This window comes from Bufo bufo, chromosome 1 (assembly GCF_905171765.1).
Source record: "Bufo bufo chromosome 1, aBufBuf1.1, whole genome shotgun sequence".
NCBI classification, from domain to species: Eukaryota; Metazoa; Chordata; class Amphibia; order Anura; family Bufonidae; genus Bufo; species Bufo bufo.
In genome coordinates this window covers 55,693,299-55,720,808 of record NC_053389.1, presented here as the reverse complement: position 1 = coordinate 55,720,808, position 27,510 = coordinate 55,693,299, and the positions used below count along the sequence as shown (strand labels likewise).

At 44.6% G+C, this 27,510-nt stretch overlaps 1 protein-coding gene across 1 annotated transcript; it reads right to left on the bottom strand.

Annotated features, from left to right (window-relative positions):
• Positions 1-228: 228 nt before the first annotated feature.
• LOC120995300 (visinin-like) lies at positions 229-27,304 on the bottom strand. The gene is made up of 3 exons (XM_040424420.1): positions 26,868-27,304; positions 8,757-8,868; positions 229-773 (listed from the first exon to the last, which is right to left on the bottom strand). The coding sequence occupies exons 1-3, from the start codon at positions 27,246-27,248 to the stop codon at positions 679-681; spliced, it is 588 nt and encodes a 195-aa protein (XP_040280354.1). The 5' UTR covers positions 27,249-27,304; the 3' UTR covers positions 229-678.
• Positions 27,305-27,510: the final 206 nt, after the last annotated feature.

The window sequence follows — 27,510 nt, the reverse complement described above, 5'->3', positions numbered from 1 at the left end:
CATTTCACTTTGTGATTAATGCAGATAAAGGCCACATCCGCAGAGAAAACCTGAACACTGTAATCATTTTCATATCTGCATTACTACACATCTGGGAAATATTGCTTTGTGACAGCAAGACATCTTTATTATTACGGAATTAGTAGAACAGAAATATAAGTGAAACTTTATTCATGATATATTTAAAGGGGTTCTCTGGGCTACAGATATTGATGACCTGTCCTCAGCATAGGTCATCAATATCAGATCGGTGGGGGTCCTACCCCCAGCATCCCCACTGATTACCAGTTTTGGGCTGCCGTGCCCTTTAGAAACTATGTAAGGAGCGAAACCAGAAGGCTCCTATGCCATTGTACTGAAAATCAGCTCCCACTAACTTGAATGGGAGCTTAGCTGCAGTACTCAGCACAGCCACTACATGGTGTATGGAGCTGTCTGTCTTCACTACCATATACTGCATAGTTTCCAGTGCCTTGGAAGCTGATCAGTGGGGGTGTCAAGTGACCCCCCCCCCCCCATCGATCTGATATTGATGATCTTTCCTGAGGATAGGTCATCAATATCTGAAGCCCAGAGAAGCCCTTTAATAACTGTAAAATTAACCTGATGACAAACACCTCTACACCTCATGTAATCACTTTTGACATTCGTCTATGCCTTGATTTTTTTATTTTTTTTTCAAGACTTGGTAGGTTTTGGGTCATACTGGATAAGCCGCATGATGTTGTCATTCGCCATAACACCTTGAATGAATTCTCCTTCTGCAATTTTATCTAGAAAATAAGACAAAAAAAGAGCATAAGAGTTGAAGAAAAACTTAACTCCACTAACAGACAAAGCTAAACTTACGTTCACAGAATGGGGTGGCTCTACCAATCCGTAGGATAGAAAGGTGCTCACTATCTAAGTGTTAACTCCAAAAACACCAGAAAATAAATAAAATTGTAAAAATGGAGATATGGCACTCAATATCTGGAGAACTGCTCAAAGCAAATTATTTTATTATTACTACTAGTACAGTTCTCAAATATTAAAAAAATGTAATTAAAATGTCATACAAGATACGTAAATTGTACAGAAATTAAATAACAAAAGGGTAAGGGCTCTTTCACACTTGCGTTGTTGGGTTCCGGCATAGAGTTCCGTCGTCGGGGCTCTATGCCGGAAGAATCCTGATCAGGATTATCCCCATGCATTCTGAATGGAGAGAAATCCGTTCAGGATGCATCAGGATGTCTTCAGTTCCGGGATGCGCTTTTTGCTCCGGCCAAAAATCCTGAACACTTGCCGCAAGGCCGGATCCGGAATTAATGCCCATTGAAAGGCATTAATCCGGATCCGGCCTTAAGCTAAATGTCGTTTCGGCGCATTACCGGATCCGACGTTTAGCTTTTTCTCAATGGTTACCATGGCTGCCGGGACGCTAAAGTCCTGTTTGCCATGGTAAAGTGTAGTGGGGAGCGGGGGAGCAGTATACTTACCGTCCGTGCGGCTCCCGGGGTGCTTCAGAGTGACGTCAGGGCATGGATGACGTGCTCGCATGGATCACGTCATCCATGCACATGGGGCGCTCTGACGTCATTCTGGAGCGCCCCGGGAGCCGCACGGACGGTAAGTATACTGCTCCCCCGCTCCCCACTGCTACTATGGCAACCAGGACTTTAATAGCGTCCTGGGTGCCATAGTAACACTGAACGCATTTTGAAGACGGATCCGTCTTCAAATGCTTTCAGTTCACTTGCGTTGTTACGGATCCGGCGGGCACCTCCGGCAAATGGATTGCACGACGGATCCGGACAACGCAAGTGTGAAAGAGGCATCACAAATGACGGTAAGGTAAAAATCACTTGAGGTATAAATGTGTATATCAGACAGCTTATAGGTGCTTTCTGAACTTCAGATTAGTCCACCACAGAAAAATTTGTTATCAGCACTATATAGGCTGTTTGTCAATAATTCTCTGAGATTTTCGGTAGTCACCAATTCTTCAGTTGGTAAAATAATAATCGATTCTTGTTGTTATAACGCAATTTTATTAGTAATAATAAAATAATTTGCTTTGAGCAGTTCTCCAGATATTGAGTGCCATATCTCCATTTTTACAAAGCTAAACTTACTGTTTCCAAATATTCTACAGTTTTCAAACCAGCACCTGGATCTGAATACTTTTGTAATTGCATGTAATTAAAAATGTATTATAGCTACTGAGTTATTCAATAAAATATAATTGTATAAAATGTATCTGTATAGCGCCACCTGCTGTTTATTTTTTCTTATTTCATTGCCCGATTCACTGAGATGGCCGCACATGCTCAGTTTCTTCCTTCAACTGCCTCCTGAGCTGTGATAGGAAGAGAGCTGCAGCAGAAAGGACATTACCCCTGAGCTGTAATAGGGAGAGAGATGCAACAGTTGGTTGGATTGCAGCAGATAATGCTTCCAGTCGGTTAAGCACCACCCTGTCTTCCACCAAGTCCAGTCTCAGTAGCCAAGAGTCTGGTCAACACAATCCTCACCCTGATCCTCCTTCGTCCCACCATGGAGAGTCTTGCCAAAAAAGTGATCCCAGATTTGGATATTCCAAGGAGCTGTTTTCATCGCCATTCCTTCATTTGGGACTCTCGACAAGTCCGCTTGAAGAGGGACATAAGATCTTGTGCCCTGATTCCCAAACTCTTTAGCATCCACTGTCACAAGAAGATGATGGTGGGGAACGGCAATTTGTGTTTCACGAGGTGGATGATGATAATGAGACACAGTTGCCAATAAGTCAACGGCAATTAGTGTCTCAAGAGGTTGATGATGAGGATGAGACACAGTTGTCAATAAGTGAGGTTGTTGTTAGGTCAAAAGGTCAGGAGGATGAGAAAAGTGAGGAAGTGGAAGAGGAGGTGGTGGACGATAAAGTCACTGACCCAACCTGGGAAGGTGGCAAGCTGAGCGAGGACAGCAGTACAGAGGGGGAGGGATCCACAGCACCGCAGCACACTAGAAGAGGTAGTGGGGTGGCAAAAGGAAGAAGGCAGGCCACACCAAAGAGGCCCGCAACTGTTCCCTGGAGCACCCCCTTGCAGAAATATCCCTTGCCAAGAGGTAGGTGTTCCTCAGTCTGGCGCTTTGAGGAAAGTGCGGACGATTAAAGAATTGTAATTTGCAACCTGTGCCATATAAAAATTAGCAGGGGCGTGAACACTAGGAGCCTCACCACCACCAGCATGCTCTGCCACATAGCATCAAAGCACCGTAATAGGTGGGCCTCCCGCCCTGCACCTGGACCTTTGCAAGCACCATCAGTGACCACATCCACTTCCGTGTCCCAGCGCAGGGTACAAATGTCCTTACCCCAGACATTTGAACGCAAGCGCAAATACCCAGCCACCCACCCACAGGCCATAGCACTAAATGTTCAACTTTCCAAATTTCTGGCCCTGAAAATGTTGGCATTTAGGCTTATGGACACTGAGGCCTTCCGCAGCCTGATGTCGGCGGCTGTCCCTCGTTAGTCAGTTTCCAGCTGCCACTATTTTTCACGGTGTGCCGCGCCCGCCTTACACCAGCATGTGTCCCGTAACATCACCCGTGCTCTGACCAACGCAGTTACTGGGAAGGTCCACTTAACCACTGACACATGGACAAGTGCTTTCGGCCATAGACGCTACATTTTCCTGACGGCACACTGGGTGAACGTTGTGGAGGCCGGGAGCGAGTCGTACCCTGGGATGGCACAGGTGCTACCGAAGCCAAGGATTGCAAACCCTAATTCCATCAGGGTTTCCACCACCACCTACATTAGTAGCTCCAACCCCCACTTCTCCGCCTCCTCCACTTCCACCTCAGAATTATGCTCTTGCAGCACCAGTCAGCCATCAGTCGGTAGCTGGAAGCAGTGTAGCACTGCAGTGCGGAAGCGTCAAGAGGCCGTGCTTAAGCTGATCTGCTTAGGTGACAAACAGCACACCGCCGCAGTCCAGTCCTTTTTTGAAGCAGTGGAGACCCTTGTGAAAAGACCCCTGAAGAAGGAGGATTATAATACCTCCGAAACGCGTTGGACTATTTTATTGTAATAAACTGCATTGATCAAAAGCCTTGTCGTTGGCTGCCATCAATTGAAATCATTCTACATGAGATCCCGGCGAGGGGGGCAGTTGGCCACAGGTGTCTTGAGCTTTATCCTGTGACTACCCCCCCTGTGAAGTGAGTACTCCAGCTCTCATCAACAGGAATCTCCCCTTTGGAGAGTATTCTACATCTTTTTTGTATTCACTATATATCACCATATATTATCCTCCGGCCTAAGGGAGTACTAACCACCACATCCAATTTCTACACATCTATGGGAGTGGCGCCTTTTACAGTGTTCTCTCTTTTTTGAATCACGTCCGGTTGGATCCATTTGGAACCTCCAGACTAGGTTCACCTGGCAGGGGATAAGAGACCAGACTGAGCTGTGGCTCTCGCCACTCAACCTAGAACCAGGTATGGTTGTGTCTGATAATGGCTGTAACTTGGTGGCGGCTTTGGAGCTCGGCAAGCTCACACACATACCATGCCTAGCCCACATGTTCAACCTAGTGGTTCAGCGGTTTCTCAAAACCTACCCCAATTTGCCTGAGCTACTGGTGAAGGTGCGCCGCTTGTGTGCCCATTTCCGCAAGTCATCGACAGCTTTCGCCGGTCTGTCAATGCTGCAGCAGCGCTTACAATTGCCAGCTCACCGACTGTTGTGCGACGTGAGCATGCGCTGGAACTCAACGTTCCACATGTTGGCCAGGCTTTGTGAGCAGCAGGGTGCAGTAGTGGAATACCAGCTGCAACATGGTCGTCGCCTCTCCAGTCAGCTTCCGCTCTTCACAAGCAAGGAGTGGGCATTGATGTCTGACCTCTGTCAGGTTTTAAGAAACTTTGAGGAATCAACACAGATGGTGAGTGGCGATACCGCTATTATCAGCTTCACCATCCCACTTCTGTTTCTACTCAAACACTCGCTGCTCACAATTAAGGCTGACGCTTTGCATGTGGAAGAGGTGAAAATGGGGGATAGGGTGATAGCCAGACCACCCTCAGTTCGTCTTAGCGCAAATTGGATGATAATGATGATGAGGAGGAGCAGGTGACGGTTGCCTCCGCTACAGAGGGTAGTACCCATGGAAGTTTAATTCCATCTGTTCAGTGTGGATGGGCAGAAGAGGTGGAAGAGGATGAGGAGATTGAGAGTCATCCTCCTGATGAGGACAGCGAGGTCTTGTCTGTTGGGACTCTGGCACACATGGCTGACTTTATGTTAGGCTTCCTTTCCCGTGACCCACTCGTTTTACGCATTTTGGACAACACCGATTACTGGTTGTTCACCCTTCTCGACCCCAGCTACAAAGAGAACTTCTCATCTCTCATTCCTGTGGTGGCGAGGACGAGCAAAATGGTGTAATACCAAAAGGTCCTTGTGGAAAAATTGCTCCAAAAATTTCCAGCTGACAACGCTGGCAGCAGAGTACGTAGTTCCTTGGCCAACTGGGGAGGGGAGGGGAACACACAGCAGTTCCAACAGAAGCAGGGCAACAGTCTCCAAATTCCGGGACAGTTTCATGACACCCCGCCAGCCCCCTCACCCTGATGCGGGCCTAGTATCACAAGGTGGGAAAAATTTTGGAAGATGGTGAAGGAGTACGTAGCCTTACAACTACTGGGTGTCCACGTGACACGAACTGGCGCTCTACGCCTTGGAGGTGCTGGCCTGCTCTGCTGCCAGCGTTTTGTCAGAGCAGGTATTTAGTGCTGCTGTGGGCATAATAACTGATAAGCGCATCCGCCTGTCAACTGAAAATGTTGACCGGTTAACTCTTATAAAAATGAACAAGGCCTGGATTGCCCCTGACTTCTCTAATCCACCAGAGGAAAGCGGCTGAACAAAAAGGCACTTTAAATGTGTTTTCTTATAATGTACTGAATACACTGTATTCCCATGCACCCCTTCCACCACAAATAAGGGTATATGGTTCAATCTTCCTTTTCTCGTCCTCCTCCTCCTCTTCCATCATATCAACATGCTTATTAGTCTGTCCTCGCTCCTAATGTTGTAGAGGGTCAGCTCACCTGCAGGCTCTCACCTACAATCTTTTAGAGGGCCAGCTCACTTGCAGGCCCTCAGATGTAATGTTTTAGAGGGTCAGCTCACCAGCAGGCCTTCAACCATAATGTTTTACAGGGTCAGCTCACCAGCAGGCCCTCACCTACAATATTTTAGAGGGTCAGCTCACCAGCAGGCCCTCGCATATAATGTTTTTGAGGTTCAGCTCACTAGCAGGCCCTCAACCATAATGTTTTACAGGGTCAGCTCACCAGCAGGCCCTCGTCCATAATTTTTTCAATGGTTAGCTAAGCAGCAGGCACTCGCCCATAATTTTTTCAATGGTCAGCTCAGCAGCAGGCACTCGCCTATAATTATTTTGATGCTCAGATCAGCAGCTCACTTGCAGGCCCTCAGATGTAATGTTTTAGAGGGTCAGCTCACCAGCAGGCCCTCACCTACAATATTTTAGAGGGTCAGCTCACCAGCAGGCCCTCGCATATAATGTTTTTAAGGTTCAGCTCACTAGCAGGCCCTCAACCATAATGTTTTACAGGGTCAGCTCACCAGCAGGCCCTCGCCCATAATTTTTTCAATGGTTAGCTAAGCAGCAGGCACTCGCCCATAATTTTTTCAATGGTCAGCTCACCAGCAGGCCCTCGCATATAATGTTTTTGAGGTTCAGCTCACTAGCAGGCCTTCAACCATAATGTTTTACAGGGTCAGCTCACCAGCAGGCCCTCGCCCATAATTTTTTCAATGGTTAGCTAAGCAGCAGGCACTCGCCCATAATTTTTTCAATGGTCAGCTCAGCAGCAGGCACTCGCCTATAATTATTTTGATGCTCAGATCAGCAGCAGGCACTCGCCCCTAATGTTTTAGAGAGTCAGCTCTGCGGCAAACCCTCCCCCCTAATGTTTTAGATGGTCAGCTCAGCAGCAGAGCCTCGCCCATAATGTTTTACAGGGTCACCAGCTGGCCCTTGCTCCTCACGTTTTTGAGGGACACCAGCAGGCCATCAATCATAATTTTTCAATGGTGTATGATGCCCTCCTTTATGTGTATTAAAGGGTGTATTGGAGTGCCGGTTCCTTTTAATTTTTGGCAGCCATTTCACTTAGTGCATAGGCTTTATGAGTGTAGGAGTCCCACTACCTGAACAATTGTACCACAATGTGAATGAGGCCCTCCTTTATGTGATATACAGGTTGTATCGGAGGCCTCTTCCTTGTAATTTTTGGCAGCACTTGCACTTTATATACAAGTAAATATACAGGAAACAATGCTTCCTAACAATTTTTCCTCTAAAATCGATTTTATCTTTGGTTTTGTGCATATTATTGTCAGTCTGTAAAAGTGGCCTACTACTCGGACAACATCATTCCCAGCAGCAACCTGGGAGTCCAAGATGCATCCAGACATCCTCCCCATGCTGTTCCCGAACCATTTCAGTGGCGTTTCCATCAATTTCTGACCTGTTCCTATGAACCAGACACCCTCCCCTCTTCAGAGCAGGGGGTGCCTGGTTTAATGCTCGGGTTCTCCCATTGACCTCCGTTGTGCTCGGGTGCTCGGTAGAGCACCCGAGCATCCCGAGGTGTTCGACCCGAACACCCGAGCACTTTGGTGCTCGATCAACACTAAATGATAGATATCACCCATACATAGATCTGCCATTCACAATAGGTGACATCACAGCTTATCTGCTCCCTCCTGACCTCTGCACAGGTCACAGAGCATGCCTAGAACACTCCCGTAGAAGTCAATGATATCCCCTCCAGAATTTTTTGTCTGTGGCCTATGGTGGCTGCTGTAAAGCAACTCTCTAAATGCTGTTAAGAACAGCTCAGGAAAGATGGCCGCCCCCATTATCATGTTAGGAAATAAAATGTAAAAGAAATCTGTAATCAGAAACTGTTGTAAAAAGTTGAACTATGACTCAACTATTGTCTATAGGAATATCATGACATAACAAACCTTAGCCATGAAGACAAAATAAACCATACAAACCAGTAATCATTTAGTAAATATCATTCCAGATTCTATTACAATATGTAGATTTTGAAGGTTTCTCCTACAGGTTTTCTACAAGTGATTCTCTTTATAGACCCTAGGGCTACATTCACACGATCATGGAAAAAAATGGCTGTTAAAAACGGCCAAATGGTCAATTTTTAATGCCCATTTTTTCACTTGATGCCTTTCTTAAAAACTGCCCCCTCCAACTGTATGGGGGCCATCAGGCCATGAAAATGTCCGAAATAGGACGTGCCCTAATTTTTTATGGCTGTTATTCACGGGCTGTTAAAAAAAACCCTGCGTGAATAGAACCATAGACTGCAATGGTTCTGAAAATTGCCATCACACAGCCGTTTTTTTCATGGTGTGAATGTAGCCTCAGATAGGGACGTTATCAATGTTTCGTGCAAAACTTTTCCTAGAAGTAGAATGTATTGTCCCTCAATGCCAAGGACGTAAACAACGTTCTCACGTCAAAAGAAACTACCTTTATCTAGAAGTCTACGGGATGAGAAACGGACACAGGACATAGTTGGGTGTCCCCTTAAAGGGTACCTGTTGAAAATCTTACGACATGTCATAGTGACATGTGAGAAATTTTGACTGGAGGGGGTCCAGGTGCTGGAACAAAGGGACAGAAGCGGTTAGTAAAACAATAACAGTGATTACTTACCATGGTCCTTCTTTTTAAAGTATGCCCATAATTTATCTGCTCTTTTTTGTGGTGTATTTTCATCATCGGGTAGATTCTTCTGTTCTTCTGCGGGAATCATCTTGAATATTGCCTGTCAGCAATGAAAAAACAAAAGTTTAGCGTAAAATGGTTTAAATACTTCAATTACAGGATGAGTTATATGAAGGCATAAAGATCCAGCTGTTCAGACACCGTTTTCTACAAAGCATATCTTTTTTTGGCTTCACAATGCAGGATGTGATGGTGAATATTGATAAATGCAGATTTCAAGAATGTGAATGTGAAATTACGTATTGTTTAGGCTTCATGCACATGACCGTTGTGTGTTTTGCGGTCCGCAAATTGCGGATCCGCAAAACACGAATGGTGTCCGTGTGCATTCTGCAATTTGCGGAACGGCACAGACAGCCATTAATATAACTGCCTATTCTTGTCCGCCAAACGTGGACAAGAATAGGACAGGTTATATTTTTTTTGCGGACCACGGTACGGAGCAACGGATGCGGACAGCACACGGAGTGCTGTCCGCATCTTTTGCGGTCCCATTGAAGTGAATGGGTCCGCATCCAAGCCGCAAAAACTGCGGCTCGGATGCGGACCAAAACAACGGCCGTGTGCATGAGGCCTGAAATTGACATTTTATGCTAAAAATTGTTTTTTAAAATTGTTGCTCACCTCCCTCTACCTATGTCACTATCTGTATAAGGCCTCATGCACACGACCTTATGTATTTTGCAGTCCGCAAAAAATGGATCCGCAAAAAATACTGATGACATCCGTGTACATTCTGTGATTTGCGGAACAGAACAGCTGGCCCCTAATAGAACAGTACTATCCTTATCCGTAAAGCGGACACAATAATAGGACATGTTCTATTTTTTTCTGGATCGGAAATATGGACATACGGAAACAGAATGCACACAGAGTAACTTTCGTTTTTTTTGCGGACCCATTGAAATGAATGGTTTCGTATACGGTTTGCAAAAAAAACTCAGCAGACACAGAAATAAAATACGTTCGTGTGCATGAGCCCTAAAAATGCTGTAATCTTGCAGTTTTCACACTGAGCCTCATAATAGGCTGACACTTCCTGTTCTGTAGAGATCACTTTTCAGCAGTCATCTCATTATCATCAGGATCATCAGGCAGGATTACATTGACAAAACAGCTATATGCAGGGGTGTAGCTAAAGGCTCATGGCCCCTGGTGCACGGGTTCAGCTTGGGTCCCCTTTCCCTCAATGCTTTGTGGCAAAAGGCAGGGTAGAACATAGCCTTCATGCTGCCTGAGGCAAAAATTAAAAGGGCACCCCCCCATGCCAAATTTTTGACCTAACTCCTTCCCTCCAGCCAGAGGTGTAACTTGACCAGTATGCACTGGTGTGTTCTTATGTGGCACAGGGGTCTTTTGGCCCCCTCAGTTTTCTGGGCCCAATAGCGACTGCTACCTCAGCACCTGCCATAGCTACGCCCCTGCCTACTGTATATATAGATGCTACAGGATCCATCATTCACAGTAGATGATGGTCATAAGACACCTCTCAACTCTTCTCCTCCCTGCACAATGACCTCTGCACAGGTCACAGAGCATGAACACAACACTCTCCCACAGACATCAACGAGTCTTCTCCAGTCTACAGGATTCTATAATTCATGAGACACTGTAAAGCATATCCCTGTGGGCTGTTAGCAGCAATTCAGGCAAGATGGCCGCCCCCATAATCATTTACAGAAAATATAAAAATTCTGCAATCAAAACATAAAAACAAATTAGAAAATAGTAATACTAAATTCTAGCTAACACTCAAATATCTCAATCAGGCAAGAATGAACATACGTAGAATAATAGAATTGAGTAAAGGTACAACCAGTGACGTAACTATAACTGACTGGACCCCACAGCAAATTTTTGAATGGGCTCCCCTCACCCTTCGGTCCCCTTAAAGGGCTTCTGTCACCCCACTAAAGTCATTTTTTTTTTTTGGGCTAGTTAAATTACTTATATTGCGATATATGAAAATATAATGGTCTTACTTACTTTGATTCAGCAGTTTCTTCTAAAAACGAAGTTTTATAATATGTAAATTAGGTCTCTACCAGCAAGTAGGGCGGCTACTTGCTGGCAGCAGCTGCAGAAAACCGCCCCCTCGTCGTGTTGATTGACAGGGCCAGCCGGGATCTCCTCCTCCGGCCAGCCCTGTCGGCATTTCAAAAATCGTGCGCCTGTGTTCATTCGGCGCAGGCGCTCTGAGAGAAGGACGCTCGCCTCCTCAGCACTCCCTCAGTGCGCCTGCACCGATGACGTCTTCTATTTCGGTGATGTCATCGGCGCAGGCGCACTGAGTGAGTTCTGAGGAGGCGAGCCTCCTCATCTCAGAGCGCCTGCGCCGAATGAACACAGGCGCGCGATTTTTGAAATGCCGACAGGGCTGGCCGGAGGAGGAGATCCCGGATGGCCCTGTCAATCAACACGACGAGGGGGCGGTTTTCTGCAGCTGCTGCCAGCAAGTAGCCGCCCTACTTGCTGGTAGAGACCTAATTTACATATTATAAAACTTCGTTTTTAGAAGAAACTGCTGAATCAAAGTAATTAAGACCATTATATTTTCATATATCGCAGTATAAGTAATTTAACTAGCCCAAAAAAAAAAAAGACTTTAGTGGGGTGACAGAAGCCCATTAATGCAGACCTCAAAGCCACACCTTAACCTTATCCATTTGAGTGCGAAGAGGCCATCATGGCCACCTTGGTTGAAGATCCCGCGCAAAATCTCGTATGATGTCACTATGCTGGCCAGCGCGGGATCATCAATCAAGATGGCCACAACGACCTCTTCTCGCACAAATGGATAAGGTATTATTTTTTAAACAATGAAAGCCCTTATTTTTCAACTCAGATGGCACGATCAGTGTTGAACGCGGCATCTGGGGGGTTCAAAGACAGGGGACAGCTCCCCTGAATATCCGAGTGTGGGATAACTTGTTTGCCAAGACTCTCCATGGTGGGAGGAAGGAGTATCAGGGTGAGAATTCTGTTGACCAGACTCTTGGCTACTGAGACTGGATTTTGTGGAAGACAGGGTGGTGCTTAACTGACTGGAAGCATTATCTGCTGCAATCCAACCGACCACCTGATCGCACTGGTCTGACTTCGAGAGTGGTGTCTTGTGCCGCCCTGCAAACTGGGGCATGAAGCTAGGTATCGTGGATGAGTGTGTTTCTTGTGCTCTGGCAGCAGGCACTGTTTCACCGCGCCCAGGGCCACGGTCTCTGCGTGCACCATCAGCAGCATGGCCACTTCCCTGTCCCTTATTGCTCGCCTTGCGCATATTAAATGGTATATATGCTTGCAAGTATGTCACACGTACAGTAGCGCAGGTTTTGTAAGTGTATGCGCAAATAAAGTCCACAGAATGTCACAGATGCGCACACGTTAAATAGGAGGTATAGCGCAAGTAATGTTGCTGTCACCACTGCCTAATAAAAAAATTACACTGAATGAATGTCACTGATATTTAGGATGCGCAAACGTTACACAGGAGGTACAGCACAAGTAATGTTGCTGTCACCAGCGGCGAAAAACATTACACTGAATGCTACTGAGATTTCGGACACGCTAACATTATACTGGAGATGTAGAGCAGGTAATGTCGCTGCCAACAGCAGCAAAAAAATTGGACTGAATGTCACTGATATTTCGGATACGCAAACGTTATACAGGAGATGTAGCGCAGGTAATGTAACTGTCTGCAGTGGACAGAAAAAGTACACTGGATATCTACGGAAAAAGTACACTGGATATCATGCATATTTTTAGGCTGAGCACACGTTAGACAGGATATGTAGCACAGATAATGTCGCTGTCTGCAGCGGCCAAACAATTGCAAGTTATTTAGGCCAGGTTGCGCTAAAAATATACTGTATATTGCTGCCAGATACAACTATAGTCCTTAATAGGACTTTTGGGCCTATAACAAGTATAAAAGCTAAAATATTCCTATTTCACTCGCTACACTATCTCTCCCTTCTGCTCTCCAGCTCTCCCTGACTAAGGCTACATGCACACGACCGTTCCGTTTTTTTAAGTCCGCAAACCGTGGATCCGCAAAAAACGGAAGCCGCCCGTGTGCCTTCCGCAATTTGCGGAACGGGCGGCCCATTGTAGAAATGCCTATTCTTGTCCGCAAAACGGACAAGAATAGGACATGCTATATTTTGTTTGCGGGGCCACGGAACGGAGCAAAGGATGCGGACAGCACACGGAGTGCTGTCCGCATCTTTTGCGGCCCCATTGAAGTGAATAGGCTCGGATGCGGACCCGAACAACGGTCGTGTGCATGATGCCTAAGACTGAGCAGAACACGTGTCATCTGGTGCTATATACCTCCCGATGACGCGTTACGGCCAGCCAATCACTGTTATGCCAGTAACCAACATGGTTACGGCATTACAGTGAATGGCTGCACCTACCTGCACGTTTATTGGCTGCGTAACAGGCAACAAACGTGCAGGGAGGAGACACGAGCATCGCGCTCGAGCACACGTGGTATTCGGCCGAACACTGCGATGTGTCGATCATCGCGATGCTCGAGTAAAATTAGAGTTCGGCCGAGCATGCTCGCCCCAACACTTGTCATCAGTATCAAAATCTCGGAAAACTCCTTTAAAATATTCACCTGTTAAATCCCCTATTTAAGAAAAAAGTCTCCAGAATTGTAATACACTAAAATGGACAAGTCAGGCGAGGTGACAGGTCCTCTTTAAAGTGTATTTTTAAAATTACATTTATTCACCTTTGAAATGGAAATCTGCTATCGGGTTATCTTATCTGCTTTATTCGATTAAAAAAAAAATAACTGCTGCAGTTATCGAGTACGGCTTTACTAAATGTCCTTCATGGAGGTAAAAATCTGCGTCATTTTGTTAATGTCATAGATTTGGTAATTCTTCTCCTGGACGTTTTGTTCCCGCTTGGATTATGTGACATCTGCTGGTGTCAGTTTTAACATTCTCATTTTTCCTTATTGGAAAAATTTGCAGCAGCTCCTCGTATCTCCCCTAATGTGTGATGGTCTTAAGATTTAAAGGAGACCTCCCAAAACCAGCAGTAGATGCTAAACACAGAATAATGAAGGAATGAATGAAGCTTCAGATTGTTCTCCTCTTTCTCTTCGATCCTGTCCCAGTTTTGACTAATAAAATGAATGTAAAACTGCACCATGTGAACAAGGCCATACGTGTAAGTCTGAAATCTGAAGAGAAACTGTTGTGAGATGTGTCGGTGTTCTCTAAGCCATCTGTAGAGAAAACAAGTTAGTTTAGGAGGGTTGAAAATATTTAAAGGGACTGGCCCATCTCATACATTGGTGGCATATCAGTAGGATACCCCACCAATGTCTGATAGGTGCGGGTCCTACCTCTGGAACCTGCACCTACCTCCAGAACAGAGCACTTCTCATTCATTTCTGAGGGAGTGCCGAAAATAGCGGAGCGGTGCGCTTGTCTATTTTCGGCAGTCCCATGTTATATATTTAGTTCTTTATTTGGCATTAATGGCAGCCAAGCTCATCTCAGAGGGGTCCAGAGAGGGGTTCACCCAGCTTTCACTCTCCCTGCCACTGTCCCTGCCTCTTTCTTCGCAACTGTCCCTACCTTTGTCCCTTTCTCAGCCTCAGATCTGCCCCCCACCTCCATCAGCCTCCTATCAGACCTCCCAGCCTACATCAGCCTCAGATCAGACCCTCATCAGATCCTCCCTAGCCTTAGATCAGACCCCCAACCTCATATCAGACCCCCATCAGACCTCCCAACCTCAGATCAGACCCCCATCAGACCCCCCAGCCTCAGATGACACCCCCATGAGACCTTCCCTAACCTCAGATCAGCCCCCGTCAGACCCCCCAGTCTGAGATCAGACCCTCATCAGACCCCCCTGCCTCAGATCAGAATCCCCAGCCTTAGATCAGACCCCCAATAGCCCTCACAGCCTCAGATCAGACCCCAGCTTCAGATCAGATTCCCCAGCCTCAGATCAGACCCCCAATAGCCCCCACAGCCTCAGATCAGACCCTATCAGACCCCCAGCTTCAGATCAGACCCCCAGCTTCAGATCAGACCCCCCAGCCTCAGATCAGACCCCCCAGCCTCAGATCAGACCCCCAGCCTCAGGTCAGACCCCCCAGCCTCGGATCAGATCCCCCAGCCTCAGATTAGGCCCCCAGCCTCAGATCAAACCCCCCAGCCTCAGATCAGACCCCCAGCCTCAGATCAGACCCCATCAGACCCTCCAGCCTCTAATCAGCCCCCCCAGCCTCACATCAGACGACATCAGACCCTCCCCACCCTCAGATCAACCCCAATCAGACCTCAGATCAGACATTTAAAGTAAATAAAAAAATAAACTTACCTCTCCAGCACTAGATGGCGCTGCCACTTGGAAGAGTCACTTACCCTTCTTGGTCTTCTTCCTGCCACGCTGTACTGTGACCTGACAGCGCACAGCATCAGGTCATAGTGCGTGTCTAGGTGCACTGTGTCCTGACACTGTACTTGTCAGGACACATCGTGGGGCCGGAAGAAGACCAGGGAAGGTGAGTACAGCCAGTGCAGCACTGTTCTCCCCTTCCTCTGCCTCCCGCATGCTAATGACCTCTTCGATAATGAACCATAACATTTCTTAATTTGTGGGTTATTAAACAGGTCATCCAGGTGGGATTTTTTTTAAAGGTTTGGAATGGCATACATACTCCCCTCACTGCTCCCGTTCCTATACTTACCAACATCTTAGTTGGTAAAATTGGGGCATTTAAGCCCCACCCCTGGGAACATCCACTTATGGACAAGGTTTACATTGGCTCTGCCCATTTTCAGCACAGCCCGATTTGCCGGGACTGTCTCTGAAAATCAGGGAAAGTCCTGCTAAGTTCTGGACAGTTGGCAACTATGAAAATCCTTCTTGAGTCCCTGTTGGTCCCTACTTCCTGGTCTCTCTCGACAAACAGGAAATAGCCGTTTAGCCAATCACTAACCCTGTAGCCAGTGATGAGCTGAGCAGACATTTCCTGTGTGTTGATAGGGACTAGCAAGTTGGGAGTCGGGATGGGGGTAGAGCTGATCAGGTAAGTAGCACCTCTTTAGTTATTTTTATGGCATAATGACTCCTTAAAAAATAAAATTACCCACTAGACAACCTCTTTAATCAAAGCTCCTAATACATGGTATATATAAACTAGCTTCATCAAGATTCACAAATTATAATCAAAATTTAAGGGGATAAGTCATCAATATTAGATCTGTGCTGATCAGCTGTTGGCAGGAGCTAGCACTAACTTTTACTTTCTAAAATATAATTTTATTATGAACCCTACTATACCCTATGCCACCCCAGGGTTCATTTAGGGCAGGTACGTGGACAGAGCGTATCCACCATCTGGGCACGCCTCTGGGCTGAGGGAAGGTCGGGGATTGTTTAGAGAAAGATTCCCACTCCCTAAGTGCATACCCTGTCCACTAACCTACCCTCTTTTTATCATTTACATTCTGAATTGAGGTCTAAGACATTCTCATCATATTTATCATTATTTTTTATTTTTGTAATTATTAAAAGTTATGTTTTAAGAGTCTCATGCCTTCTGTGATACGTTTTTTGGTTTGCATGACTCATGACGTACATCATATCACCTTTTATAATTTTCACTAATATTTTCTGTTTGTGAGCCTGGCTGGGTGGCTCATACATAAAGCATACCTCCCAACTTTTTGGACGATCAAAGAGGGAAATTTTTCCTGCATATTTATACACTTTAATAGTTTCCTTAGCGCACAAGAGCACAAAAATTATATGAATATAGAAATTTCAAAAATCCAAATTGCATCAAATAATGAAATAATATACAAGGTGGGGTCAAATATAAAGATAGGAACCAGACAAAATAACTTTCTTGATCAAAATTGTAAATGAAACAATGCAAATCTATACCTCAGATCAAAAGGAGGGACATTTAAGGAGAAAAGAGGGACTTGGGTCAAAAATAGGGACACTTGGGAGGTCTGATAAGGCTACTTTCGCACTAGTGTTTTTGCTGGATCCGTCAGGGTTCAGCAAAAACACTTTCGTTACTGATAATACAACCATCTGCCTCCGTTATTAACGGATCCGGTTGTATAATCTTTAACATACCCAAGACAGATCCGTCATGAACTCCATTGAAAGTCAATGGGGGACGGATCCGTTTTCTATTGTGTCAGATTTGCCCCGCATCCCAGGACGGAAAGCAAACCGCAGCATGCTGCGGTTTGCTCTCCGGTATGAGAATGGAATGGAATGCATTTTAGAGCACTCCGTTCTGTTCAGTTATATTTTGTCCCCGTTGACAATGAATGGGGACAAAACGGAAGCGTTTTTTTCCGGTACTGAGACCCTATGATGGATCTCAATACCGGAAAATATTAACGCTATTGTAGCCTAAAGTGTAAATTTCCTTGGTGAGTGAGATCTCATACTTCTCCAATATCCCATGTGCGTCTCTCATTTAGCAGAACGCTCGGTAAAGACCAGTTCATTTTATTTTATTTTTATATTTATTTTGCTAATAGCCAATGATATTGGGACTGTATACGTCAGCAAGTGCATTGAACAGTCAGATAAGCTTTTCTATCAGATAGTGAGGGACTTATCAACTGGCCTGAAGGCCACCAATAATCCTTAGTTACTAAGGTCGACTTGTCACAAAAATAGTTGCTCTATGTACCTGGTTATAACCCTATAGAGCTAGAACGGAATCAATGTTGGGCAATTAAGGGGCATAACTACGATTAAGACATAATAGATTCTGTAAAATCCTCTAATAACATGACAGTATCTCTTAAAGTGGTTGTCCCACAAAAATTTGACATAGACCGTAAGTTGTCACCAGGATCTTGGACTATTATCTGCAGTCATACATGAGTAGTAATACTGATAAAGAGTCCAGATCTTCTTATCGGTATTACACACAGACCTTTTGTAGCACATTTGATTGATATTATATCGAGTACAGCTGCAGTACGCAAGGTTGAATACAAGTCACTGTACTGCTTTGGACTACTGGTGTCACCCGATAGTTAAAATCAATCAAAAATGCTACAAAAACTCAGGGGGGCACATTTATCAAGCTTGCCTGTTTTTGGCCATAAAATTATCGGTAGATGTCATTAACTTAATTTCTGAAAAATAAACTCCCATAGCAGTGAATGGAGAGTGCACCACATATGCGCACAATGCTCTCCTTCACTTCAGGGGGGGGGGAACGGAACATGAATTCAAAAGACTTGAGAATGGATAGGCTTACGCAGGCTAAGTGAGTACATATATTTACTAAGTGTGATTAAATATAAGATAACACAGACGAATTACATACAGAATAGTAAAAAGTCAATAAACATCACTAGCCTAAATATGGGGTAGGGATCCGGTTAATCATGCTATAACACATGGCTGTCTACCATGTTATAACACATTCCTGAGTGATCTCAGAGACATTCGTGATGCACACTTTAGGAGGGGCTGATGGGAATAACTGATATATTTACTAAGTGTGATTAGGCTTATTCATTCTCAAGTCTTTTTAATTCACGTTACGTTACAGGTTACGTTACACGTTACGCTGCATCAGGAACCTGCCCAGTGCTTAGACTCAGCCTAAGGCCCCTTAGTGACCGCTGTAAAAACACGTATGGGTGGTCACTAAGGGGTTAAAAGACAGTGGTATAAATATGTTGTCCCGTGTGGACTATGGTGCACATTTCTGTGATCAAGCATCTCTGAATCGTATTACTGCGCTTAAAATGGGCGTTTTACGCACCAAAATACGCTGCCATGTTAAGATGGCCTCAGGGATGGATACCAAAGAAAGTCAACTTTTCCTTTCTTCAGGAACCACTCCTAAAATCCCGTTCACTTGAATAGGATGAAGTCGAAATATCCTGTAAAGGTGCTGCTAAGTACAGGACATGTATGCAGATGGGCAATTAAGTAGCTGCAGCACCCATATGAGCGCTATGACCCCTACAAACAGCTGACTGCCAGCTGGACCCCCGCTGATCTGATATTGATGACCTATCCTAAGGATTGGTCGTCAATATCCTGAACCCAGAAAACCTGGAATGTAAGAATTAAAGTCCTTACATTCCATATTATAGATTTACATATTACAGGTTTTTCTGATTTATACATTTGGCTTAATAGTGCAGTGACCCAGTGGTTCACTGTTAAAATGTCCCAAACTAATAAGATGGCTGATGTATGCCAACTGTGCACATTTAATAGTACAAATGGTTAATGTGGCTTTTTATACATTTCTCAATAGGCTGTGTATGGTAAGGGAATAGACTTTAGAGACAGTTGACGGGTGGCAAGAGAGCTGATGTCAATTAAGCAAGAGAGAAGCTGTGTATGGTTCTTGCTGATGTTTTTAGGCCTGCGTAGCAGACACCAGCGTGTGAGCAACATCCTGTGCATGTGTAGCTGCAATAGAAGTGAAGAAGAATCCTTATCCAGGGAAACACCATCCCTGTGAGTGAAAAGCTGCAACTGTGCTGAGGAAGAGAAGCATTGAACCTCTACAGAACGTTGAGGACCATTAAAAGGGACAGTGCATGGGCAAGAAAGCCAGTGAAGGTAACGCATGTATGGCTGTAGACTTCACTGCACATGGTTTGGGTTATTTTGCTTCAGGTAAGGAGTGGACCAGCCATCTTTTCTAGGACTGCATCCGCAGTTGGGCATTGTAGTGCATGTAACTGAGAGAAAATTGCATGCCTTTGTTCATTTAGGGAGATTATATTGTTTGCTAGAGAAAGATACTCAGAGGGGACTGTTATCATTTCCACTCCCTTATACACAGCCTTTGGGGAATGTTCTACTCTGTGATATATCTGAAGACTTTGCCCATTATCGGTCCTTGTACTGTGCCACCCATTCATGTAATGCAGTTTTAGTCCACCAGATGGAGATACTGGTTTATCTAACTACCACATGTGATATCTGATACCATCAACTATCAAAAATAATCTCCCTTCAGACTTTATTTAAATTAGGGCATATTCTAGAATTAACATAGGGGGGGCTGCACCTATTGATTAGGCCATTCCCTGTATGGTAATAATGACGCTCCTTTCACCAGATTGGCTCATGTGTAAGAGTCTATGACACCTTTACAAGAAAAGAGTCATGCAACAAGCTACATTATCTCTCTTGACCAATCACCTACCCAACCAAACAGCCCCAGGGAATCGGGGATCCATTAACGCCATGGAATTGTAGCCATTAGACAATGTAAACATCAAAAAGAGTCCTTATTTAAAGGGACACTTCTGTCAATTTTTTAAAATCACATATTAACTACCTATATATGATTATTTTATGTAATTTTTTTGGGGATATACGGTACTTTTTTTGAAGTCACTCCATGTATTCTACTTACTGTAATAGCTCTTTAAAGGGGTATTCCCATCACAGACAATGGGGGCATATCACTAGGATATGCCCCCATTGTCTGATAGGTGCAGGTTCCACCTCTGAAAACAAAGTCCTTTTAAAGGCTTCCGTTTTGCATTCCGTCATAATATAAGTCTATGGGCAGAAGAACGGATCCGTCCTTCCGTCTTATGGATTCCGTTATTTTCCGTTATAACTATGTTATAACGGAAAGCCATAACGGAATCCCTAACGCTAGTGTGAACCCATTCTTACTGATACAGGGAAGGCACTGAGAAGGACCGGCCACTGGAAAGAGCATGGATGTCAATGGCTAAAATACAAGTTAGAACTCCTTCACACAAAGTTTTGGTTCTTGCATTTTTTTGGCCAAAAAAAACCCCTGCCTGAATGGATCAGATTTTTTTTTTACGTGTTTTTAGTGTGTTTTAGCACCTGGCATATTTAATGTCATTTTCTGCATACCTAGCGATTTTTAAAGGAAACCATGTGTCTCCCTGTAATGTCACTTCCTGAACAATATGGCAAAAAAGTATTGGTAATTTTTTTTTTTTTAAAATAACCATTAAAAACTGCACGTGTTTTTTTGAAACTGCAAATAAACCAATGGAGGTCTATAAAGAAAAACACCAGGTAATGAGGGGAAAACGTCAGATCCATTGCATGCTGTGATTTGAAAAAAAGTAATTGACTCAAAAATGTACCTCAGGGCTGGAGCATACACAGATCCCATCGGGCCCCATAGCAAAACTTAGTATGGGCCTGCTGCACTTAGTTTCCCAGTATACATACGTAAATCACTCTCAGGCAGGGGAATAACAATTGCGGTCGCAGAGGATGCGCCCGGGCCAGGTAGGGGAAGTGGAGTGGATGGAACGCTGCTGTGAAGAGCGCTCTGACGGGGTCTGGCATGAAGTACAGTGACAGTGCTGGGCCCCGTTACCAGTGAGTGAAGACTGGGGGAAAATTACTGTGGTCACTATAGGGAGATTACTGGGGCAGTGGGGGCGATGAACATTACGGGGGGCACTGTAGAGATAATACTGGAGGCAGTGGAAGGACATTACTGGGGGCAGCGGAGGGACATTACTGGGTGCAGTGGGGGACATTACTAGGGACAGAATAGGAACACAAGGAGACAATAGGGGGCATTAATATTACTGGAGGCACAATAGGAGATATGATTACTGGGTGCACTGTAGGAGCATTATTATTACTGGGGCACCGCAGGGGTTATTTTTATTACTGGGGTCACTAAGGGTGCATTTTTAATACTGAGTCACTGTGGGGACATTAATATTACCGGGGGCCCTATAAGGGCATATTTATCATTGGGGAATATAGCAGGCACTATAGGGGCCTTTTTACTGGGGAAATTATGTGGGCATTACTATTACAGAAGACACTGTCAGGGGCATGAGGGGGGCTTTGATAGCTGGTGTACATGCTGGGGGGGTTCTGATGGATTGCTGGTGTATGTGCTGGTGCAGGGAGGGGGCGGATAGTGCTGGACACAGAGGGTGATGGTGATGGACGGTTTGGGAGTGAGTTATATGGTACGTTCAGGGTGGGCTCTTTATTTTCCCATCCTGCATAGACTACCTGCTGCCTTGAGCATCCAATGGCTGTTGGGGCTTTAGAAGGGCAGGGGAGGAGATCCGCCATTATTGTGCCATGCTTGTCAGAAGCACGGCCAGCAGGTAATTTATTTAAATGTAATCAATTTCATCATATGTATTTTGTTAGAGTAACGGTCATTAAAACAGGTCATTTATATTTTATAAATTGGGGGCATAATTTAATTTGTAGGGGTTGACGTGTAGACGCTGTGGGTTTGTGTAGTGATCAGCGGCAGCGTACTACAAAATATTATTCATTCAAACATATTATGGGGGGCCGACCCAAAGTTTGACCTGGGGCCCATAGAACTCTAATTACGCCACTGCTCCCAGGCAATGCAGAACATGTGCAATGCCCCAGATTTCTGATGACTTTACATTTTTTTAATCAAGAAATGTAAAATAAATACAAATTTGGCCTCACCCACTTTATCCAACTTTGACACTGGAAAAAGTGAAATAGATGCTTCAAATATATAGCTCTCATTCTGAACACCATATCTCTTAATGTACCAGAAAACTGCAAAAATACATTGATAAATCCCCTGCTTCTCTTTTATTACAAAACTGGCTGCCTGCAGCCACCACTAGGGGGAGCTCAGTGAATAGGAATTAATACAACTGCAGTGGAAGCTGTAATAATCTCTTTGCATTGAGCTCCCCCTAGTGGTGCCTGCGTGAAAATACTGTGTTTTCAAGTGGGGAAGAGAAGAACACATTCTATGCTGGACCCCTACTCCTGGTCTGCCTCTATTGCAGGTATGCCACTGCCTCAGGGGTGAAAAACACTACTACTACAAAAAAAATCTGTTTGTCCTGAGTTGAATATTTCCCACAAACTTCCATGTACCTCCTGGAGCTAACATTTTTGCCTAAAAAAATCTGCAAAAAAAACAACACCAAAAACACCAAAAGCCCTTATAAATGCAAGGAAAAAAACTAAGTGACACCAGCCTGATACTGAATGTTTCCTCGCAAAACTATATATCACTCTGCTCAGCTCCTTCTGCGCTATACCATGCTGCCTGCAGATTACACTGCATGTACAATGTGACGGGTTCCCTTTAAAAAAGAAAAGTTTATAGTATGATTTACGAAGCATTGTGCCTTCCATCAGATTGTGTCTTATCACCGCCACTCGTCTGTGAATGTGCATGTTTAAGGAAATAGGCTCCTGGCATTCAAATTAGTTTACATGTACAGGAAAAGGTCTACTCCCTATCTACAGTTGCCCATTCATATCGATACGCTCACAAGTGGTGCCTGAAACGTAATGTTAGTGCCTGAGAAAGGTTTCAGGAAGGAATCTAGATCTGGATACAGATGACTACACAGTTAGCGAAAACCGAATAGTAATGACCTAGTGATTAGAGCCTGAAGTCAACAGAACTTCACTACCCTTCAGGAAACACAGATCAGTAATGTAGGACAGTAGTAAATGCTACAGGAACATACAGAATGATGCATCTGATATTTCTCCTTCCTGCTGGATCCACTTTTGGCTTTAGCTCAAAAAACTGCATTAAGTGAGAATGTAAGGTTTCAATATATTGAAGAGCTTATGGAATCTGCCAGCAGATCTGATCATGCTAAACTGATGACAGCAGTAGTAAGGGGCTGGGGAGAACAAGAATCTGCCAACAGTCCTCATCATGCTAAACTGATGACAGCAGTAGTAAGGGGCTGGGCAGAACAGGAATCTGACAGCAGTCCTCATCATGCTAAACTGATGACAGCAGTAGTAAGGGGCTGGGGAGAACACGAATCTGACAGCAGTCCTCATCATGCTAAACTGATTACAGCAGTAGTAAGGGGCTGGGGAGAACAGGAATCTGACAGCAGTTCTCATCATGCTAAACTGATGACAGAAGGGGTAAGGGGCTGGGGGGAACAGGAATCTGCCAGCAGTTCTGATCATGCTAAACTGATGACAGCACTAGTAAGGGGCTGGGAAGAACAGGACAGCTTTGTGGAGCTTTTTTTTTTATTCTGCCAGGTTCTGCTCCTGCAAGTGCCCTGACGGAGGAGCTTCACTGTGAAGTGCTCTCTGCATTAAGCTACCTCACAGCCCCTCCCCTCTGCTCTCACTGAGAGCTGTAGTGCTCTACTGGTTGGAGGCTGCAGCTGTGACTCGGAGCAGAGGGGAGGGGCTTTGAAGTAACTCAGTGCAGAGAGCACTTCACAGTGAAGCTCCTCCTCCTGAGCACTTGCAGGAGCAGAGCCTGGCAGAATAAAATGTCATATTTACACTACTCCTGATAATAAATGTTCCACAAATGGTACATTTGTACTGCACTCCCCAGCCCCTACCTAGTGATGGTATTGCATGGTCTAAACTGCTGACAGATTTTTTTTTTTTATGTTCTACATTTCAACGAAAAACATCCTTATAAAAAGTTAGATCCATTGTTTAGATCCTTAGACATCCATTGACTTTCCTATTCTGCACCTTAGAAACTGGCTTGTAAAATGTTAATCATTATTCAGATATATAGCAGAAGTACAGCATTATAAATACAGCACAGCCACTGCCATACCCTTTATGCCTCATTCACACGTCCGTGACAAGATGGTCAGGGGTTTATCTGTGAAGATGTCTGTGAAGGATCTGTGCTTGGTCCATGCGCCCGTGTGTCGGCCATATTCCACAGACACTGCTAGGCTGAAAATTAGCTTCCAGAGCATCTCTAGTAACGATCCGTGAAAACACGGACCAAACACGAATGACATCCATGTTACGTCCGTGATTTTCACAGACCTATAGACTATAATGACTAAACTAATCACAGACCAAATAGGGTGTGCTTCTGTGGTGTCACCAAGGACCCAGGGTTCGTGGAAATACACTGATGTGTGAATGCACACATAAAAGTCAATGGATACGTGATCGGTCCGTGGAGACCACGTCCGTAATTCACTGACATGTCAAAGAGGCCTTAGATATCTGTCGGTCTGACTGAACACTCGATAGGTTGAAAACTCTCTGTCCCAACCCAACATGCATATGCATTCTCGATTCAGATGAGTGTCCATGTGTTCTCATTAGGGATAGGGGAGTAAGTCGATGACAGACTCCTCTTATCTCCAGAAACATACTTCGCCATTCTATATGAAATTGGTGTGTATCCAAGGTGGAAGAATTAGACTGAGATTAAGGACTGAATTACGACAATCTCTTTGTAGCACTAAAGTAATGAATAAGCAACGGAAAAGAAATACAAATTACATAGGGGGGCAGTTTAACTCATGTGGGGGAGATTTATTAAAATTGGTGTAAAGGAAAACTGGCTTAGTTGCCCATAACAACCAATCAGATTCCACCTTTCATTTTCCAAAGGAGCTCTGAAAATGAAAGGTGGAATCTGATTGGTTTCTATGGGCAACTAAGCCAGTTGATTTTTACACCAATTTTAATAAATCTCCCCCATACTGTTTAAAAGTAAGACAGTGTAAACTCAGACCTTCTTGAACAGTGCAGATTTATCACAGTGGCTGACGCTGGATGGTATATCTGGGGCATCTTTAGACTGTCTATTCTAAGGCTTCACCCCCTATTTGTTGAGTTAATTTACCTCAAAAATTTACCAAATTTTTGGTGCACTTTGGGACACAATGTATCATGTAAACCATGCCCTTTTCCCAAAAAACACGCCCCATTTCATGCCCCTTTGTCGGACAAGATGCAAAAAGTGTATAAATCAGTTAATCAGTTTTTTGGCACAAATTGAATTAGAATACTGATGCATATAAAAAGAATTCAAGTAGAGAACATATTTATCTTCATATTATATTGTTAGGCAGATGAAGCCAATATTCTGCCCTACTATGCAGAAGAATGCTGCAGTTTATCTGCCTTGCTTTCCTACAGTCAGTAGATGTGGACATTTTTAGTCATTAGACCTTTGTAGTCATTAGTCATGGTGGACACATACATGAACTAGAACCTTACAGTTCTTTTTTTCATCAGAACTTTTCATTGGTGGGGATTCCAGGTGCAGAGACCAAGACGAGAGCTGAAATAAAGGGGCAGAAGGACTGAGCTGAGCATTGTGCCCATTCCAATACGATTAGCTCTCTTCGGCTATCCTCGGCACCTGAAGATTGGCTCATAGACTTCCATGAGCCCTTCTTCAGTTGCCCAGGATGGTGAATCTGTTTTCAGGTGCTGAGGAGGGTGAACATCTCTTCAGCTACTGAGGAGGGTGAACATCTCTTCAGCTGCTAAGGAGGGTCAACTTGTCTTCAGCTGCTGAGGAGGGTGAACCTGTCTTCAGTAGCTGAAGAGGGAAAACCTGTGATCAGCTGCTGAGGAGGGTCAACTTGTCTTCAGCTGCTGAGGACTGTGAACATGTCTTCAGCTGCTGAGGACTGTGAACATGTCTTCAGCTGCTGAGGACTGTGAACATGTCTTCAGCTGCTGAGGAGGGTGAACATGTCTTCAGCTACTGAGGAGGGTGAACATGTCTTCAGCTACTTGGGAGGGTGAACATGTCTTCAGCTGTTGAGGATAGATAAAGACAGCCGATCACAGTGGAAAGATACAGGGCTTGTTTAAGTGTATCTGCCCTTCGTTTCAGTGATCGGAAGAGGTTAGCACCTTCACCTCAATTATATTTTATATATTAATGGCATTTTCAATTTTAAATCTATGTCAATGTAACAGATCTCCACCCACACATTGACCATGGTGGAGCTCCTTTTGGTTCTGCTCACAATGCCGGTAGTTATTTTTTCTGAGGTTCTGGTATTTTTTGATAAGGAGGACAGTAGAACCTCAACAGAAACCAGACAGAGCTCAATATAAGCCAATGGGGTTCATCAGGATTCATTGGGATCCATCGAACGACAGATCCGATGTAGCTATCAAGGCTCTGAATAGAATTCATAGCATCAATGTGAACAGAGCCTTAGAAAATTTTATATCAAACCGAATTTTTGTGTTTCTCAGGATAACTGCTTTTATGCTCGTTTGAAGAATGCAAAATAATCTACTTACTGCAATAATTTCAAGTACTTCAACTTTGCTAATTTCACCATTCCTGTCGACATCAAACAAAGAAAATGCCCATTCCAGCTTGAGGCTGGTTTTTCCAGAAGAGGTGAGATGAAGAGCAATGATGTATTCCCGGAAGTCCAGCGTGCCATCATCATTTGTGTCGAAACTGCGGAAAACATGACTTGCGTAGGTTTTGGGATCAGAGTTTGGAAAAAAATTGGCGTAGATTTTCTCGAAGTCTGGGCGAGTAATCTTGCCATTTGGACACTGCTTCTTAAAAGTGTCATACCACTTACAAAGTTCCTCATCTGTATACCTTGTATTTGACTTTAAATCATCGAGAACTTCTTTAGATAGGGCTCCGCTTTTACTGTTCCCCATGCTGTGGGCTTCAGGGAACCAATTTTTTCGTGGTCACAGGCAATTGTTTGGTTAAATGCTGACTTCAAACCAGTGTTACGTCCGCGGACCTAATTTCAAGTAAAGATGTTCTGAGTGCGGGCTCCATCTTTTATAGACTCTTAAGTTAATTACTTCATCAGACAACAGAAGGCCAGCCCACTCCTCCCTACCTTACTTGAGTGTATGAGTTAAAGGGCTTAGTGATGCATGTCTCTCTTTAACGTAGGGGGATTTCAGTCCT

What these genes read in the sequence shown, in the direction of transcription:
- LOC120995300 (XM_040424420.1), bottom strand. Translation starts at nt 27,248, where the DNA reads ATGGGGAACAGTAAAAGCGGAGCCCTATCTAAAGAAGTTCTCGATGAT. An exon ending in AAGTACTTGAAATTATTGCA is followed by an intron (nt 8,869 to 26,867) that starts GTAAGTAGATTA and finishes CATTGCTGACAG; the next exon opens with GCAATATTCAAGATGATTCC. An exon ending in CTTTAAAAAGAAGGACCATG is followed by an intron (nt 774 to 8,756) that starts GTAAGTAATCAC and finishes CTTATTTTCTAG; the next exon opens with ATAAAATTGCAGAAGGAGAA.